General features: G+C 43.4%; 1 protein-coding gene across 1 annotated transcript in view; it reads right to left on the minus strand.

Moving 5' to 3' along the window:
* CLEC16A (C-type lectin domain containing 16A) overlaps positions 1 to 15,107 on the minus strand; it is a 280,950-nt gene that overhangs the window by 185,429 nt on the left and 80,414 nt on the right. The window contains exons 12-16 of the mRNA XM_044302863.1: positions 13,880 to 14,003; positions 10,965 to 11,065; positions 8,598 to 8,720; positions 7,585 to 7,694; positions 6,831 to 6,875 (exon numbers count right to left, since the gene is read on the minus strand). Coding sequence (XP_044158798.1) covers positions 6,831 to 6,875; positions 7,585 to 7,694; positions 8,598 to 8,720; positions 10,965 to 11,065; positions 13,880 to 14,003 — 503 coding nt within the window. The remainder of the gene's footprint in view (positions 1 to 6,830; positions 6,876 to 7,584; positions 7,695 to 8,597; positions 8,721 to 10,964; positions 11,066 to 13,879; positions 14,004 to 15,107) is intronic.

Below are 15,107 nucleotides of genomic sequence, written 5' to 3' on the forward strand. Positions count from 1 at the left end.
TAGTCAGCACGGAGCAGCACTAGAGAGGGTTTGGTGGACGCTGCACGCCCATACACCTGGCGTAGTTAGCAGCAGTCCACAAAGAAAGATAGAGTACTGCACGCTTCTGATAGGCGGGCGTCCATGAATGAATTCTGAAAACTATCGGACATCAGTGCTGATAGTTTATTAATGATTATTACTAGCTGCATGCAGATACTGTTACCAACACATGTGCAGCTAGTAATATAAACTTGCCAACATCTTAAAGGTTATGTACACCGTTAGGAGTAATTTTTTTTTTTCAAGATCGCATTGTACTCATTAGGTGCTAAAATTTATTTTTTCAGTTGGTCTTTATTATAAATATTAAGCCGTTCTGTCACAAAGGGTTAACTGTTTTTCTAGCGGTGTGCAGCCTACTTTCACTTTGTGCCCGTCATCTAATAACCGTTAGGGCTCCTGCACACAACCGTTTTTTTTTTCCCGTTTACTGGCCGTTTTTTGCGTTCCGTATACGGAACCATTCATCTCAATGGTTCCGCAAAAAAAAACGGAATGTACTCCGTATGTATTCCTTTTCGGTATTTCCGTTCCGTTGAAAGATAGAACATGTCCTATTATTGCCCGCAAATCACGTTCTGTGGCTCCATTCAAGTCAATGGGTCCGCAAAAAAAAAAACGGAACACATACGGAAATGCATCAGTATGTCTTCCGTATCCGTTCCGTTTTTTGCGGAACCATCTATTAAAAATGTTATGCCCAGCCCAATTTTTTCTATGGAATTACTGTATACTGTATATGCCATCCGGAAAAACGGAACAGAAACGGAAACACAACGTAAACAAAAAACGGAACAACGGATCCGTGAAAAACGGACTGCAAAACACTGAAAAAGCCATACGGTCATGTGCAGGAGGCCTTATCTGTAAACTACTAAGAGGTCATGAACTGTTATTTAAGCCACATTCGTATCAGCAAGATCAGAAATGAGCTTTGAAGAGAGTTTACAAGGTCAGAGAGCTGTCCTGTCTGATGGAGCAAAGAGGAAATTCAGATCCTGCTAGTAGAGCAGCTCAGCTCTCTGTATGGAGAGAAGGCCTCTATATTTTGAATAAAGCCCATTTAAAAAACAATCATTTCTCTTACCGGTAATTGTTTTTCTTGAAACCCATGACGGCACCCATGCGACTAGGACCTCCCATCCAGGAAAGAGAAGCCTGAAGAGATACAATGGTTCACACCCCCACCACACCTCAGTGATTATAATAAACCGACCTCCGGAGGCGTGCCAACCACCAAGAAAGAAGAAGTTAAAAAAAAAAAAAACTGAAAAGCAACACACATAATGGTAAAGAAGAGAACTTATCCGGTAACTCTCTAATTTCCCATGGGAAGGAAGCTCTATCAACTATGATTCTATATGTACATATATACTTTTTTCTTAATTATATTAGGAAAGGAATTTTTGGGGTGCCGTCATGTGTTTCAAGAAAAACAATTACCGGTAACAGCAATTATTGTTTTCCCCTCATCCATGACAACACCCATGCGAGACTAAACTATAAGACAAAAAATAAATAAAATACAGCTTGTAGCACTTTCCTCCGAAAAGCCGCATCTGAATCAAGATGCAGTCCGTAATCTCAAAAAAAAAAAAAGTATGGGAAGAACTCCAAGTAGCGTCTCTAAAAATTTGGGCCAGAGAAGCATCTGCCCTCTCTGCCCAAGAAGTCGCATTGGCTGTGGTAGAATGAGCCCCAAACTCAGTTGGAGGAGGCAGGCTAAGGCCTCATGCACACGACCGTTGTGTGCATCCGTGGCCGTTGTGCCGTTTTTTTTCACGGACCCATTGACTTTCAATGGGTCCGTGGAAAAATCGGAAAATGCACCGTTTGGCAGCCGCATCCGTGAGCCGTGTTTCCTGGCCGTGAAAAAAATATGACCTGTCCTATTTTTTTCACGGCCAACGGTTCACGGGCCCATTCAAGTCAATGGGTCCGTGAAAGAACACGGATGCACACAAGATTGGCATCCGTGTCCGTGATCCGTGGCCGTAGGTTTTAGTTTCATACAGACGGATCACGGATCACGGACCAACGGAACCCCGTTTTGCGGACCGTGAAAAAAAACGTCCGTGTGCATGAGGCCTAAGCCTGGGAATAATAGGCAAGAGAAATAGCATTCTTTATCCATCTAGCATTAACACTAGTGGAAACTTTGCGGCCCCTACACTTTCCTTGAGACTGGATAAGGAGATTTTCATCTATCCTCCAAGGTCACGTGTAATCTAGGTAAAACACTAGACACCTACTGACATCTAGGCAATTACATTTTTCTTCTAACATATTGACTGGATCTGGGCAAAAAGAGGGTAGTATCACATCCTGACTTTTGTGAAAATCTGAGACCACCTTGAGCTGGAAAGATGGGATTGGTCTAATGATTACTTTATCCTCCAAAATCGTGGCATAGGGAGGGAAGGCAGGAAAAGCTTGAATCTCAGATACCAGTCTAGCCGAGGGTATTGCTATGAGGAAAGCCATTTTAAAAGAAAGCATATTGATAGAGATTTTGCCTTATGGTTCAAACGGCTTCTGAGATAGGGCCTGGAGTTGCCAGTTTTCTACTTTAGCTAGTCTTGTATTTTCTTATTGTATTGTGTTTGTTATATTCCCTGTTGTTTGTATCTGGGCCTGAGACAGAGACTTTCATTCGTCCATCTGGGGAGGAATGGGTTGTCTCTGGTCCTAACCTCATGCCAGGGCCTTATAGGGATATAAGGGCCTAGGTATACAGCTTATAAATATTTCTACCTTCAAGGTCTATTCATATTGATAGGTAGTTAGGGTCCGGATTAGGGTTGTTTAAGAGGAGACCTGTTCCTTCCCTAGTTTCCAGGCCCAGTTACTGTTCCCCTTACCTCCTGTGTTCAGTGTGGAGTTTTCCCCCCACACTGATCGTGACACTATCTGAATCTTTAGTGTGGTAGCCTTAAGATTTCTATCTAGCCCTGCTTAAAAAAAAATCTAGTATCCGTGGTATTTCTGGAGATTTTAAGGGATCTTGGTTCTGACCTCGAAGGTAGAAAAAAAATATTCCTACTTTTTAGCAAGGTGGAAACCACATTTTCCGACAATCCCCTTCCCGACCAGACTTCCCTTTTTAAAATCCATGCTGAAAGATGAAGGACTTCTGGGCTGGGATGAACTAGCGGACCCTGGTAAAGAAGATGCTCTCTCAAAGGTAGGTACCATGGAGGCTGTACTGCCAACCTCAGAAGATTCGAGTACCAGGACCTCTTGGGTCACTTTGGAGCTATCAGGATAACCGAGGCTTCCTCTCTCTATTTTCTTCAATACTTGTGGGATAAGGTAAAATGGAGGGAAGGCGTACCCTAATTCTTGGCTCCAGACCTGTGCTAACCCGTCCACTGCTGATGGGCTGTCCAAATGATTGAGGGAGAATTTTTTTTTTATCTTCCTGTTGGCTCTTGAGGCGAAAAGGTCCACTGTAGGAATATCGTACTTCTGGACTATCTGCAAAAATATTTCTTTGTTCAGTCACCATTCTCCCTGTTTTATGGAAACTCAACTGAGGAAGTCTACTATAACATTCTCCTTCCCCTTCAGATGTACCGCTGCAAGTAAAAGCATTCTTCTTTCTGCAAGATATCTCCTGGCATAGATGTAGGGGGGAAGGGACTCTCACTCCTCCTTGACGGTTTATGTAGGCCACCACTGTTGAATTGTCCAAATAAAACACAATCTTCCTGTTTTTTTTATTTCCGGAAGAGCCACCATCAGCGCCATCTCTACTGCTTTTAACTCATTGAAATTGGAGGATGCTTTTCTCGTAATCAGATCCCACCTCCCTTGCTAGTATCTGTTCTCGGAGTGGGCTCCCCAACCCTAAGGGCTGGCGTCTGTGGTAATTATGGTCTGGTCTGGAAATGTCCATGGAACTCCTGCTGATAGATGTTCTGGTACCGTCCACCACAACAGGGAGCATCTTGCCTTTGAGGAAAGTTGGAATTTTTGGTCCAAGGAATAAGGGGAGCCATCCCACAATCTTAGGATGTCTGCTTGAAGATCTCTGGAGTTGATCTGTGCATAAGGTACTGCTGGAATTGCTGATGTAATCTGCCCTAGTACCGCTATTGCTTCCCTGAAAGTACACTGGAAGGACAGGAAGACTGACCATATTTGTTCCATAATCGACTCTCTCCTTTGAGGGGGAAGAAAACTTTTTTGTAAACAGGAGTCCAACTCAATCCCCCAAAAAACGCAAACTTGAGAAGGAATCAGATTAGATTTTTTCCAATTGATTATCCATCCTAGATTTTCTAAAGTGGAGCAGAGGAATTTCATAGCTTTTTCTAGCCCTTCTTTTAAATGAGAGACTATGAAAAAATCGTCCAGATAGGGCACCAGAGTTATTCCTGACCGTCTTAAAAAAGCTGCTAACTCCGCTACCACTTTGGTGAAGACTCTTGGAGCTTGCACTACACCGGAAAGGGAAGGGCTCTGTATTGAAGATGTAGCAACTTCCGCTAGTAATATGCATCCTCCAGATGCAGGCTTGCCATCCAGAAATCCTGGAAGAGGAGGTTCACAATCATGTTTATCATCTCCATTCGAAATTTCTTGTAGACCGGGGATTTGTTCAGTTTATTCAGATTTAAAATAACCTGGACTGTTCCATTTGGTTTCTTCACCAAAAATAAAGGGGAACAGAACCCTTTGACCCTCTGTCTTAGGGACTGGAAAAACTACAACCTTGTCTAAGAGAGAAAAAGTGTCCGATTCTAAAGCTTCCCTTTCTTCTGGATTTTTGGGACGAACGGAGTAAAAACATTTTTGGGTCAAGAAATGAACTCCAGCCGGAATCCATTTTTTATTAAACTTAGGATCCACTTGTTCTGAGAAACGGACCTCCAGGCTAGGAAGAACTGAGACAGCCTTTCTCCCACCTGACTTGGCGTCATTGCGGTTTGTCTTTTGGTCTGTTTTCCTGGGTTTTAACCCCCCCCCGATCTTTTAGGAAATGTTTCTCTTTCAATTCTATTACTTTGCCTACCCCATTGTCTTTTAAAACTGGCTTGGGGTTTAAGAAAAAATAAGTTTTCTGGGGAACCGGAAACTCCTTTTTGTCAGAGGCTCTCTCTAAGATGTCATCAAGAGAGGAACCAAATCTTGAACCTTCAAATGGGAGAGAGCAAAGTCTAGATTTGGACCCTTGATCCCCTTTTCCATGATTTAAGCCAAATAGCACGCCTTGCTGCATTTGACACGGCAGCTGCTCTGGCAGAAAAAAGAACCACATCAGTAGAAGCGTCTGCAAGGATATCTGCCACCTTGAGGAAGGTTGGGAAGGAGGATAGTAAGTCCTCTCTAGAAGTTTTGTCTCTAATATGAGATTCTAGTTGACCTAACCATGGCCTTAATGACCTGGAGACCCAAGAGGCAGCAATCGCCGGCCTGAGACTTGTAGAGGCACATTCCCAAGTATGTTTAAGATAAAAGTCTGCTCTTTTATCTAAAGGATCTCCTAAACAGCGTAAATCCTAAAAACGGAAGAGCCGATGTTTTGGCTATTTTAGCTACAGGGGCATCTACAGAAGGAGCTCTGTCCCATACGCCCGCCACTTACTCTTCAAATGATATTTTCTCTTAACAGAATTTGGTATAAAAAAAATTGTCAGGGTTTTTCTATTCTTTCTTAATCAGTGCTTCTATGTTCTTATGAACCGAGAAAACTCTATGGCCCTCAAAAACCTGGTCAGTGATAGTCTAAGGCTGTTTTACGTGCTTTAATTGCATTGTGGTTTTTACGGCTTTTAACAAGGGCTGAGTATCTTCAGGTGGAAATAGCGCTTTCCCCGCTGGTGATTTCAAACGTCCCCGACTGAAGGATTTAAAGGAAGACTTAACTTCAGATCGTACCAAGGCCTTAATGGTTCCGACATGTTTCGGGGAGGCTCCAGATCCTGCATAGCACTGTGTGCGCAGCAAGGCTCGCTATCCCCTCCTGCTGTCGACTTATTACGCGCCTGGGCTCCTTTTAACACCAGGCCCAAAAAACGCCTAATCCATGAGGCAGGTGAGACCTCCCCCTTCCGGTCAGCGCTGCCGGAAACAGCCTCAATGAGCTGGAAGAAGCCGCCCCGGCGCGCATGCGCGGAGCGAATCAGGAGCATGCTCCGCCATTTTGGAAGTTGGACGCCGGCCACCGCACTACTATGGACCGGGAGCCGCCTGAACACGGCCACAGCGGCTCCCCAATGAGGCTTGGGAAGAGGCATGAAGCAGGACAGACTTAGGGGACAGCCCACCCAAGAGACTTACGCCGCCAGGGATAGGTCCCGTTACGGTGTTGTAGACCCGGACCTTCCCCAGCCTCCCCGAGGTGAGAACCTAAAAAAAAAAAAAAAAAAAAAAAAAAAAAAAAAAGAAGAGGGAACAGGACAGGAAACCTGAACTGAGGTGTGGTGGGGGTGTGAACCATTTTATCTCTTCAGGTTTCCTGTCCTGGATGGAAGGTCCTAGTTGCATGGGTGCGGGAAATTTTTTTTTTTAGCTCATAATGAGTATAATGCACAGCAAAAAAAAAAAAAAATCCCCCCAAAGGTGTACATAGCCTTTAAATGCTGAAGTACCAGAAAACAGTTGCTATGATCCCGCTGGATATCATGTATCTACTGCTGGGGAACTCAGGCAAGTTTCTGCCAATCCTGCCTTTACAGGATTTTAGACCGTCAAATGTTATGACCTTGGCAACCTTTCACCAACATTAAATTTCCTACATTAAAATTTCAAAGTGAGCGGAATTTTACCTGGTAGTATTTTACCTTATGGAAGTGTCGCAGGAGATGAACGCTTTCTTCTCTCGCACCCTAAACAGACAAACATATAAAAGAGAGCAATAATTATATTTTTGCTCCTGGGTATGAAAAATGGGATATTATTTCTACAAGGGAAAGTCTCTAAAAGCTTAGAATAGTATGTCACACATATCAGACTAGATTTCAGAATCAGTTATTTATAACGGACTTCGGCTACTTTCACATATGCGCTTTCCCTTTCTGCTATTGAGATTCATCATAGGATCTCAAATGTCGGAGAAAACGCTTCCGTTTTGTCCCTATTCATTGTCAATGGTGACAAAACTGAACTGAATGCATTCCGTTCGGTTTGGTTGCGTCCCCATTGCGGACAGAATAACGCTGCAAGCAGCGTTTTTCTGTCCGAAATGTGGTGCCGAGCAAGACGGATCCGTCAAGACTCACAATGTAAATCAATGGTGGCAGATCCGTTTTCTCAGACATAAAAGAAAACGGATCCGTCCCCTATTGACTTATAATGGTTTTAGAGACGGAGATAATACAACCGGATCCGTTCAGAACGGATGCAGACGGTTGTATTACTATGACGAAAACATCTTTTCTGATCCCTGCTGGATCCATCAAAAACGCTGGTGTGAAAGTAGCCTTGATCTACCAGACAGACATGGATGTCTATCACATCTAAGAACTCATACAATACATCTGCAGCAACACGTGCAAAGTTTCACACAAGAACGGTATGGACTGAGCGAGCACTTACCTCCAAACAGGCTAGGTGGACATCTTTTATAATACAGTCGCCATCGATCAGAACTAGCTGCTTGAGGAGAGTACATGCAAGCTCCAGTGTGGCTAAACGCACTTTTCCATCTGCAAAGTTACACCAATCGGCATTAGATTTGCCCTCATTCATATCATATACTTTCAATTTGACGGCTTCAACAGTGTTAAACAATCAGTTAAAGGGCATCTGTCTTAGTCCCATGTTCATATGTGCCTGCATTGCTGAGAAAAATTATGTTGTAATATATGCAAATTAGGCTCTCAGAGAAACGGGGGCGTTGCGATTACACCTAGAGGCTCTGCTCTCTCTGCAACTGATGCTCCCTCTGCACTATGCTTGACAGGGCCAGGCGTTATGATATTTTCACTGCCTGGCTCTGCCAATCGAAGTGCAGAGAGCAAAGCCTCTAGGAGTATGGGCAACGTCCCAGTTGCTCCTAGAGGCTCACTTGAATATATTAAAACATTATTTTTCTCAGCAATGCGGGCACATATGAACATGGGACCGACACGGATGTCTTCAGCTGCCAAGAGCACAAGTCTCAGGTCAGCCAGTGCCATAGGTACACATCTGCACAATAGACTTGCAGGTCCAATCTTTCTTTCTCCTAGCTGCTCTTGGTGGAGTCATGACAGCCTATACATATTTCGTAGATAACTTGCTGTAACTGAAATATCCCTACAGGCTGCAATACCAATCATGTTATCACTCTTCCACCCTCCAAACACCCACTCTCCGTTGCTCACCAATTGTTGACAACCTAAGAGGGGGTTCAGGGGTCACTGACCATTTGACAGTGCAGGGCTCAGATAATTCTGATGTGTTTGTGCCCTATTCATTGGGACATAATGGGTTCAAAGCTCTATTCTGCCAGTAGAGAAGAACATTACAAATGCTGAAGTGAGATCAGTTGCCGCAATGTTTTTATGATGCCTAGGAAATGCAAAAACAGCAATGGGCATTATAGAAACGGAAGACCTGCGCCTTACCTGGCTGTGCCGCCTGGCTCATTATTCTTATCAATCTCTCTACTAACACATGGTTGTAGGAATGGCTGTCTTTAGCTGGCTTCAACGGCAACTGGATTTTTTCCAATTTATCAGGATTTATTCCTATCAACCAAAAGAAAGGCAAAATTACTAGGAAAGGGGTTCTGGTTAACATCAAAAGTGAGACAAAAACTGATTCAGATACTAAATGAATAACTGAGTGCCATCAAAATAGAAAAACATATAGAAGAAAAACCTTGGAATGCTAAAATCTTTAATTTTATGGATATCCTTAAAATGACCAAGCTGGTCAATCAATACACAAACCACCCTATTCAGGATAAAAAGAGGGACCAGGGGATGGGTTACACGAGGAAAACAATCGTTTGGGAACACTACTTTCCCTATTGAGATCCTGATTGGCCCTCAACACGGAGGCATCACCTAAAGGTGGTGACCCTCCGTCCCCGTGCCTACCCTGGATTACCCTAGATTGCCCCTAATCAGTAACCAACAAACCTGTCACTCCGACGCCTTACATCCTCCACATCTGAATACCCCCATAGGTTTCCTGGAGATAAAATGGGCCATTCATTTTATTAACTGACTCCGACCTCACAGAAGCCATCACTAAATATCCCAGTATTACTTACTATAAAGGTAGAAGTCTTCGTGACCGTTTGGTTCGCAGTCATTATCTGGCCCCACCCACTAAGGAGACCTGGCTCTCCAGGAAACCTATGGGGGTATTCAGATGTGGAGGACTGTAAGGCGTGTAACTTCATCTCTACAGCCAAAACTGTTATGTGCTCAGTTACTCACTGTGTATACTTCATTAGGAATTTTGCCAATTTTAAGACCAGGGGGGTGGTATATATCTGCCAATGTCCTTGCCCCCTGGATTACATTGGCAAAACAATCTGAGAGTCTAGGAGGAGAGTATGTGAGCACGTTAACGAAGTTCTTACCAAAAAAGATACCTCAATTGCCGACCACGCCAATGATCTACATTCGGGGGACCCGAATGTGCTGTGTTTCTCTGTGTTGGAAACAATTCCTCCACCGCTTAGAAGGGGGAACTGGGATAGGAAAATACTTCAAAAGGAGGCGGAATGGATTTAGCATTTCCGTTCCTAGTCCCCTAGGCGGCTTAATGAAAGACTGACCTTCAGTTGTTTCCTATAGCCGTGTTATTTTCTTTTCTGGAGAATTAGCGACATCTGCATTTACTGTATATTTATCCCAAGAGCGGCCATGGATACTTGAAGTATTCCAAGTATGAATTAGGTAACGTTCATCTTGCTACCTTTATATCTACTCTTCTAGTGAGCCCCAGTGCATCACTATGGGTAGTCCACCCTACTAAGGCCTCATGCACACGACAGTATTTTTTCACGGTCCGCAAAATGGGGTTCCGTTGTTCCGTGATCCGTGTCCGTTTTTTCTACCATTAGTCTTCCTTGATTTTTGGAGGATCACCAGACCAGAAAAGTGAAAAGAAATCTAAGTCGAGTTTGCCTTGAAAATGATAGGGAAAAAAACGGACACGGATCACGGACGCGGATGACAATCTTGTGTGCCTCCGTGTTTTTTCACTGAGCCATTGACTTGAATGGGTCCGCGAACCGTTGTCTGTCCAAAAAATAGGACAGGTCCTATTTTTTGACAGACAGGAAACAAGGATCACGGACGCGGATGACAAATGGTGCATTTTCCGAGTTGAAAGTCAACGGGTCCGCAGAAAATCACGGAAAACGGAATGCACACACAACGATTCTGTAGAGAACCCGAGCATAGCAAAGTGTTCTACTTTGGTGCTCGATCAACACTACCGGTCACCTCTCCTGACATGTATAATTTAGTAACTTCCTGCGTCCTCCATGTAGTAACAAATTCTGGGACATCTCTTATGACTCTATGTTCTGTTATTCCTTTATTACTCCTGCAAGTTATGAATTAATTTCTAGCAGTTTGCAATGAGGGTGTTACTAGCTGGGGGGGTCCCCTGCACAGTCTGAAACTGGCAGCACTGATTGAATAATGTCAGACTGTGCAAGGACACACCCCAACTGGTAACAAGCAGCTGGATCTTCATTGCAAACTGCTAGCAACCGATTCATAAATTCTAGAAGGAATAATAAAGGAATGGCACAATACAGAGTTATAAGAATAGATTCTCCAGAATTTTAGCTACACGATGAACACAAGTAGCTGCTAAAATAGACATGTCAGGAGGTTAGAGGGCTTCGTTAAATGAATGGTTCTGCTGCCCTTATAAGACTTTTACAGATTGCAGACTGATTTACCGTATGAACATGACTGTGAAACAGTGAAATACACTGTATCGCTTTTATCAACTTCACTTACCATTATTACGGGACATAGCATAAAGAAGACATAAGACAAACAGAGTATAGTAGTCATCATCTGTGCCTTCCAGTGTACTGTAAACCATGTCCAAGAAGGGCCTATGGAAGACACAAGGTTTGCAGATGCACATTAACAGTATTTTGGATGTGAGACAAATGAGGATGGAAAAATGGATAAAACCATAGAGAAGTCATAAAATAAAAGTATGATGGCGCATGCTGTATATCGCACGCTCACAAGGATTACAAATACAGCGCATGTTGTTGTGCCGTATGGTAAGACAGTTGTGTGATGGTATAAAAATCACTGGTGGCTTCTTCTTAAAGGCCATGTATACCTTTGAAGGCAATTTTTTTTATGATTGCATTTTACTCATTTTGGGCCAAAAATCATTTTTTTAGTTGGTCTTTATTAAAAATATTGAGCCATTTTGCCACAAAGGGTTAACAGTTTTTCGAGCTGTGTGCCTTTCATTTTGTGTCAGTCATCTAATAAGCCTCATCTCTAAATTACTAAGAGGTCATAAACACTTGATTAAGACACATTCTTATCTGTAAGATAACAACTGAGCTTTAATGAGAGTTTATAATGTTAGAGAGCAGAGATAAGGAGCCCATCAGCTCCCCAACTGACGGAAAAGTGAGAACATCCACATGGTGCTACTAGAGCATCTCAGCTCTGTACAGAAAATAAAGGGTTCCATATTTGCAATAAAGACCAAATTAAAAAATTATTTTTAGCTCAAAGTGAGTACAATGCAATAATAATTGAAAAAAATTGCCCCCTTTAAAGGGCAAACACTGAAGTTGGCGAATGGTAATTCTGATTTTAACAAGATCTAGTGGAGTTCCGGCTTACTCCTCCACCAATGTATCAATAATTGCTAGGGCTGCACAAAATTGAATGAAGCCCTCAGTTTATGATCATTTCTTGGCGCTGGCTTCACAAACTGTAAAAATAAAAATAAAAATAATAATAATGAGCGGGGAAACCCAGGCTCATATGCTGGGTCATCAGAAGCTGTGAGCGTCACAACATAGCCAACCAATGTACTGCCTCTGATACAGTACATGCATCACATATTTCAGAACGGTCTAGTGAGGCGCAAACATACACATAGGGGATTTATCATGAGGGGGATATATGAAGTGAGTTTTTCTTGAGTCTATGCTGGCATACTGTATGCCCCATTTATATGTTGCATGTTGTTTGATAAATATTGTTCTATCCTTAAACCTAACACTTCTGTCCAGATGTTTTCCTACTCCACCCTTCTTCTGGAGTGAGACTGGAATTTTTTTGAGTGAAACTCAATAACATAGCTAACCGCCCACTTTCCCACCCATATTTCAACACTGGAGTGAGTGGTGTAAAAATGCAAAATGTTTTTCTCAAGCAAGTCCCAAAAGTTGCAAACCCCCCCATTTTGTGACTTTGAAGCAAGATGGAGTGAAGGCGAGTTAAATCGGGACAAAAAAAAATAAAAAATCTTGGGGTGGGGGGCATTTTGCTTAGTAAATGTCTTAGGTGCATCTCACGTTTCTCATCCCTTCAGAGTGGTTACAGCTCTTGCTGGTATGCTGCCGCTAACATCAAGTACAGGATCTATAGGAGGGGGAAAGTCGTCTAATTTTTGCATATTGCATACACTGGAAATGTTGCCCTACATTAGAAGATTAGTTATTGAGGAGTTGAGGTGCACCAAGTGCTGAGGCCCCTCCGCCAAGTGCACTGAAGTCCTTATTTGCATGAAGAATAGAAGTCTTTTTTTCTCAGGGATGCCACAACTAATTTTTACAAGACAGGTATCATTTTAAGGCCCTGTGCACAAGACTGTATGGGTTTTGTGGTCCGACAACTGTGGATCTGCAGAACAGAACTCCCATTCCTGTTCCGCCCTATCATACAAATGCCTACTCCTGTCCACAAAACAGACAAGAATAATAAATGCGCTATTATTTTTGGGGGATGGATATATGGCTGCACGGTTGCAGCCTCACATAAATGAATGGGTCTGTTTGAGATTGGCAAAAAATGCGGATCAGAAGCGGCCTGAAAATACGGTCATGTGTATGTGGCCTAATCAGCGGAGTCAACCCTACTAGCCAGAATAGCTAGTTTTATAGGGTTGATCATGCTGAGGGAAGGTCTTTAATTTAAAAAAAAAAAATCTGCAGAGCCCAGGCAATGGTTAACACTATTACAATTATTTATAATGTGTGCTATTAATATGTAAATCTTAAAGGGGTAATTCCATTAATCACTTCCATACCAAAAGACCTTGGTATAGTGTTTATGACAATGTTTTGAATGTACCATCCCTGGTGATGCAGGCAGTCTCTGGACATTATGGGGGTCATTTACTATACTGAAATACGCCTATATAGGTTACGGTTAGTTGCGCGGTTAACTGCCACTTTGCCTCGTTTACGCCATGTCTAAAATTCTGGGCGGGAATGGCCAACAGGCAGTCGTCTCATTGACCATTTTCTACGGCTGTTTTAGATGTAGAAAATGGTCTAAATGTAAGACAGCTCAGAAGTGGTCCTACATTTAGAACTGGTGCTGGAAGCGCCGAAGTTATGGAGAGGCCTGCTCCTCTTCATAACTTCGGCTGAACGCCCACCAGCACAGGGCCTTTATTAAGACCGGCATCTAAAACACCGGTCCTGATAAATGTGCCCCTATATGTCTCCTTCCCCTTCTGGCAGCTGACAATACTGCAGAGGCTCTGCTCCATCCCTGACAAGCAGGGTAAGAAGACATTTCTGCTGGCTGCTGTGCAGAGGTGAAAGTGTATAGGGATCTGTCTGTTGGGGGAGTGATGGAGCCGGTGTGTCCATCAGCGGAGACAGACTACTACATCAAACACAGCTCTGTTCGACGCTGGCACGAGTTTTCCGCATGCTCACCTGCTCGGAGCGGCCTGTGCCCCAGCGGCACTCTTCTCCTCATCGGTCGTGTTTTCCTCTTTAACATGCAGCATGGGCTTTTCTGCCGCTTTTGATCTTTCCATGATCACCATTTCTATTTCTGCAAGACACAATTTGGCACCAGCAGCGTTAACTGTCCGTACCATAGCCGCAAAGTTTTACATTATTATATACTGAAACAAGGAAATCAACATGAAAAAAAAAAAAAAAACACATGCTTTACATTGATGCCTTACATTTCAGAAATACTGGCTGCATAGATTGTATTAGATCCTGCATTTCTGGAATATCCCAATTGTCTTTTCCTCTAGTTTCCATTTTGTATGAAAAAATGTTTAGTCCCTACATGGAGACAGTCAATAAGCAGATGTTGACTGATTCAGTGTTTAACATGAAGCTTTCCTTACAAAAAAAAACAACCAAAACAATCACTAGAACGAAGGGGCCCCTCCGGCTCTAACCAGTCTTCTTCACCCTCGCTAGGACAGACCTATGACATTGAAATGAAGCTGGCATGAGAACCAAAGGGGCATATCAGCTACTTTATTCTAGCAATCCTATAAGATGTTTCTATGACAGAAGTTAATAGTAACTAGAGTTACCCTTTAAAAGGGTTGCACAGGATTGAAAAACTTAGCTGTTTTTTTCAAAAACAGTACCAGCCCTGACCATGGGTTATAGCTGGTATTGCAGCTCAGCTCCTTTGAAGTATAGAAGGCTGCCATGATTTTCAAAAACCAATTTATAGGGTTGTGCACCTTTACCGTGCTTTTTTTCAGACCATCGCAGAGTAGCCGGACCCACGGAGGTGAGCATACTTACCTGATCCTCGCCGCTGGGTTCCGGCTCCATTGCGCCCATCCTGGTTGACGTGACCACTGCAGCCAATGACCAGCTGTGGCAGTAACGTGACTGCCATGTGTTTCGTGACACACTGGTGACATGTGACCACCACAGCCGGTGATTGGGTACAACCAGGATCAGCAGCGCACAAAGGGGATCGATGGAGCCAGAACCCAGCAACGGGGATCAGGTAGGTATGCTCACCTCCGTGGGTCCGGCTACTCTGTGGCGGTTGCAGGTCCAGCCATGCTGGGGGAGAATGGGAGGGGGGATGTAGGATCTGAAAGAAAAAAAAGCACAACAAAGGTGGACAACCCCTTTAAGCTTTGCAGATTCATCTGGTTGCTGATAAAACCTGCAGAAT

The sequence above is a fragment of the Bufo gargarizans genome, chromosome 8 (assembly GCF_014858855.1).
Source record: "Bufo gargarizans isolate SCDJY-AF-19 chromosome 8, ASM1485885v1, whole genome shotgun sequence".
NCBI lineage: Eukaryota > Metazoa > Chordata > Amphibia > Anura > Bufonidae > Bufo > Bufo gargarizans.